The sequence below is a fragment of the Belonocnema kinseyi genome, chromosome 1 (assembly GCF_010883055.1).
Source record: "Belonocnema kinseyi isolate 2016_QV_RU_SX_M_011 chromosome 1, B_treatae_v1, whole genome shotgun sequence".
NCBI classification, from domain to species: Eukaryota; Metazoa; Arthropoda; class Insecta; order Hymenoptera; family Cynipidae; genus Belonocnema; species Belonocnema kinseyi.
The window spans coordinates 114,490,142-114,495,050 of NC_046657.1; the positions used below are offsets into that span (position 1 = coordinate 114,490,142).

At 29.9% G+C, this 4,909-nt stretch overlaps 1 protein-coding gene across 1 annotated transcript in view; it reads left to right on the top strand.

The window, feature by feature from the left end:
* Positions 1 to 678: 678 nt before the first annotated feature.
* The window catches only part of LOC117173569 (lysosomal acid glucosylceramidase-like), a 6,184-nt gene continuing 1,953 nt past the window's right edge, over positions 679 to 4,909 (top strand). The window contains exons 1-2 of the mRNA XM_033362214.1: positions 679 to 790; positions 1,002 to 1,320. Of these exons, the coding sequence (XP_033218105.1) occupies positions 748 to 790; positions 1,002 to 1,320 (362 nt within the window). The 5' untranslated portion in view covers positions 679 to 747. The remainder of the gene's footprint in view (positions 791 to 1,001; positions 1,321 to 4,909) is intronic.

The following is a 4,909-nucleotide window of genomic DNA, read 5'->3' on the forward strand; positions in this document are numbered from 1 at the left end:
AGTCTGATACTTTACAAAAACACACCTTTTATATACTATGTTTCTCTGCTGAATATATGTATACTATTTATAATAAATAAAAGCGTCGTATAAAACAAAATTATACACCGCTACCTCGAATGATCCTAAACCATAAATTATTTAACTAGAAATAATCGTTAACCTTTATGTACCCAGGCGGAAAAGTATATATATTATATATATATAATATTAATTTGTTTTTAACAAAAAATGTATAAAACAAATGAATATTATATATAATAGTTCACACTATATATAAGCTATATATAATATTTCCGCCTTGGTAAAATTCAGGAAATTCTACAACATATAATTTTATCTGCTGAATTCACATAAAGCGTGTATTTTACGACTAGAATAATTAATACTAAACAGTACAATGACAAAATCGTAATTTTTTAATGAAAACAATAAATTTTTGAATGATGAAAATCGTTTCACAAGAATATTTATATCTTTTTCGGAAAATATACAATTATATATGCAAATAATATTTCTTTAGATTGTTCCTTAGAATATTTTTATTAAAACTTTTGAAACAATGTATGTAAGAAGTTACAATGCTTGTTATTCACGTCAGAACCGGTATTATCAAGAGTTAACAACTGGTCTGAAATGTGACGATTTTTAATAGCCTATTAGTAACGCAAATGTTAAACCGACTGCAACCACTTTAAGCAATTGGTGATAGTTTGTCTCATATGTACAATAAATTCTTTGCCTGCAATGATCCTACCAATTTTGATTTTTTCATCTTTCGTTATTCAAGGTTTGTCAACTTATATTATTTATTGTACTATTTTACACACACACACGCACAACACACACACATACACATATATTGTATTATAATCTCTAAAATATTAAGCATATTTTATAATGAACTATATATTTGTAATTGATTTTATTTACAACTTTCCTCCTTGATTGTTCAAAATAATCACTTAAAGTTAACTTCGATTAATGGAATTTACAATCAGGTTATGCCGAAAAATGCATTTACCGGAGTTTTGGGGGAGACAGCGTAGTTTGTGTCTGCAATTCCACCTACTGCGACTCCACACCTGTAACTGATACACCAGAGAAAGGAACTTACCTCTGGTACATGAGCAACCAATTCGGCAAGAGAATGTTCTTGACAAAGGGAAAGATGAAAAGCAGCAGAGTTGATGGTACCATTATAACTTTGAATCGAAACATTCGATATCAAAAGATTTTAGGCTTTGGTGGCAGCTTCTCTGACGCAACTGGCATAAATATATTAAGTATCAGCAAAGCTTCCCAGGAGAAATTGCTCGAGTAATGTTTATTTCTTATTAAAACGATCTAGATTAATATTATATTGATTTCGCGTTTCTAAATGATTTAAGAAATCTTAGATTTTAGATTTTAACTGAACACCTCAGGAGCTGGACTTAAATTACATAACACCTTAAGGGGTCGAGAGATATTGTTACGATTTGTTACGTTAGATGTGGGGGGAGGGGTCTTTATTCATGTACGTAATTTTTTGAAATTCGCAAATAAAATTAATAAATCGCAGTAACTATGCAGAAAGCAAATATGAATTTAACTTCAGGCGCTAAAGATACCTGGTGAGTGAAAAAAGAACCTAGCCAACGTTTTTTCAACAAAATGCACTGAATTTTATTGGTAGAGAAAAGTCAGGGATTTAACAAAACAAAAAATCTGATAAAAGTCAGGGAATTTCAATAACTTTAAATAACTATCAAGAAGAATAAGTTCGAGATTTTTTAATTCTAATTTGGACTTGTTTTGTTCCATTTATAAAAGATGCTGGGATAAACTTATTATAAGTTTAAGATTCTTCTGGATTCTGGTTTTTGAATATTAATGGCCAGGGAATAGTAAAAATTGCTATATAGATCGTGAAAAATCTAAGAAAACTTTCGAAATTTTTTGTAACAAAACTACAGAATCTTTCGACCTCAAATTTGGACTGATATTTATTGACGTTGCATTACAATGAAAACAAATTTTAGTGAACAATGTTAATAAACATATCCGCCATGACTCGCGAAAGTTGACAACTTTTTTCCCCCTTTGGCTTTATGGGCAATGCTATCGGTCCTGTGCCTCTCTGAAACATTTCAATCGGGTTTTTTGCTATTATAAGATGTATATCTCGTCAATATACCTATTTTCAAAGCATGGAAAAATTATTTCACAAAATAACAATTTTTTTTTCGAAACGTTTTTTTTATTGTATATGCAAATAAGTGGTTAAATAATAATTTTGCACAAAAACAAAGAGATATATCGACTAGACAATTATATTATCTTTAAAATCGCGTTTTTTTCTCTATAAGTTGAAAATTCGCTGAGTTCTCGTGATCATAAACTCGGAAAATCGGAAAAATCTGATTTCGAGATAAACGCTTTTAAAGTCCGAGTGCGCACCTGCCTACCAGGTCCGCGCGCTGAAGGACGTTAGCCAAAATAGCCATAGCGGCTAAACCGCTCCGAATTTCGGTCTAAGATTTTAACAGAGTACTCTTGAAATGTTATACCTTCGATTTGGACAATAAAAAAAGTGGATTTTTTCATTAATTTATACAGAGATACCCCCTAAAGGAAAAATTAGAGCATTGTATTTATATTTCTTTTTTATTTGCAGTTGTTTTCTCCTGAAGATTATTTTTTTTATTATAAATTTTATTATTTTGTTTTAAAATTTAATAATTTTATTAAAAAATTACTATCCTTTCAGGTTAAAACTTCAAGTATTCCCTTAAAAAATTTACTTTTTGATTAAAATTCACATTTCAGTGTTGAAAGTCAACAGAAATCTTATCTCGATGAAAATTCAACTATTGTTTTGGAAATTTGTCTTTTTATTTTTTAAATTCATCTATTTGCGTAGAAATTGCATCTTTCTTTCCTAACAATGCGACTGCGTTTGGTTAAAAATTCAACAATTTTGTTGAAAATTCATCCCTTTCTTCTTTTTGGGTTGAAAATTCAATTATATTCGTAGAAAAATTATTTGATATATGAAACTCATATTTTAATGTTGAAACGTTCAACTGAATTCTTTTATTTGAAAATTAAACTATTTTTTTTTTTAATTTGTCTTTTTATTAACAAAATTTATCTATTTCCGTAGAAATTGCAACTTTCTTGAATAAAAATTCAACTGTTTGGTTGCAAGTTCAACAATTTTTTTAAAAATGTATCGTTTTTGGGTGAAAATGCAACTGTTTTATTGCAAATTCGTCTTTTTGTTTTGAAAATTCATGTATCTTCGTAGAAAATCTACGTCTTATTTAAAATTCATATTTTATTGTTGAAAAGTAAAACTAAAATCTTTTTCGATTGATTTGCATTTTTATTTTATTTTTGATTTAAAAATTCATCTTTTTTAGTAGAAACTTCATATTTCTTGGATATAAGTGCAACTGTTCGATGAAAAATGCATCTTCTTTGCTTGAAGATTCAACTACTTTATTTTCAATTTTGGTTGAATCACTTTTTTTTAAATCATTTTTTTGTTGAAGATTTATATTTTTAGTTGAAAATTCAACTCTTTCGTTGAAAAATTAAATATTTTGTTGAAAAGTGATAGTTTTAATTGAAAATTTAATTGCTTGGGTAAAACCTGAAAGACATTTTAAAACATTTATATGAAGATTTATATTTCTTTGGTTGCAAATTTAACTATTGCATTGAAAATTAGTTTTTTGTGGAAAATTGACATTTTTTTGTAAATTCACTTTTTGTACAGAAAATGTATTGAAAATTCGTCTTTTTGATTTTCAAATGATTTTTTTTTTTTAATAAAATTTCATCTCTTTTGGTTTCATTTTAGGTTGATATTTTAAAATTTTTATCTGATATATTGTTTTATTTCGGTTATTAAAGATACTTTGTTTACAATAATACAAACGAAGTTGCTGTTTATTGAATTTGAATGGGCTGGGCAAATTAAAAAACAGTCAAGGAAAAATCAGGGAATTTTTAAAATGAAGTTTTCACCCTGCAAAACATGTATTTATCTTAAATACAAAAAACTTGCATTAGGTTCAAGTCTAATATCGTATTATTTCTGAAAAATATAAATTACGTATGATTTGAGGTAAGAAGTAAAAATATTTTTTGACGGTTCGTTACAGGGGGGAGGCAAGTACAGGATTATAAAAGGTCCTATGATCCACTACGTAATTTAAGTGCGTCCCCTAAGGTATCTGGTGTATTTCATTAGGAAAAACACCATTTATCTATCTTCCTGACCAGTTTTCGGGGGGTTTCAGTTGTCAGGTCAGACTACTTTTTTTGTAAAAGAACGAACGGGCAGTGTACTTTATCATCAGTCAAATGACTGATGAGATTAGAATGTTATAACTTAATTCAAATAATTTTATACGATGGTTGAAACCTCCTGCGATGATGTTGTAGGTATACAATTACGAGCGGCCACGAGCTTTGGAGGTGACAACAGTCACCTCTGGATGCTTTCTTAGAGCATTTTTATAATGCAATCAAGTGATCTGATGAGAGCAGTCTGCCCAGACATATTGGACAAAGCCTGGTTTGACCCCATCATTGACGGACTGGGTTGCAGTCAAGTACACGATGGGGGGACCTACAACTTAAGGTGGGTTGCGAACCACCAGAACTTCGGTAAAGGTACATTGAAAAATTTTCAGAGGTACCGGCTCAGGGATCGAACCCCGGACCTCTGAGGTGAAGTCCGAGTGTCTAACCAACTGAGCCACCGAGGCAATTGTTATTATTATGATAAAAAACATTTCTGTGGCGAAATGTGGTCACAGGCTTATACTGCCCAATATGTCGAAGGCATTTTTGGTTAGAGTTGGATTTTTATTTGATCATTTTGCACGGGGCTCTCCCGGTATATATCATCAGT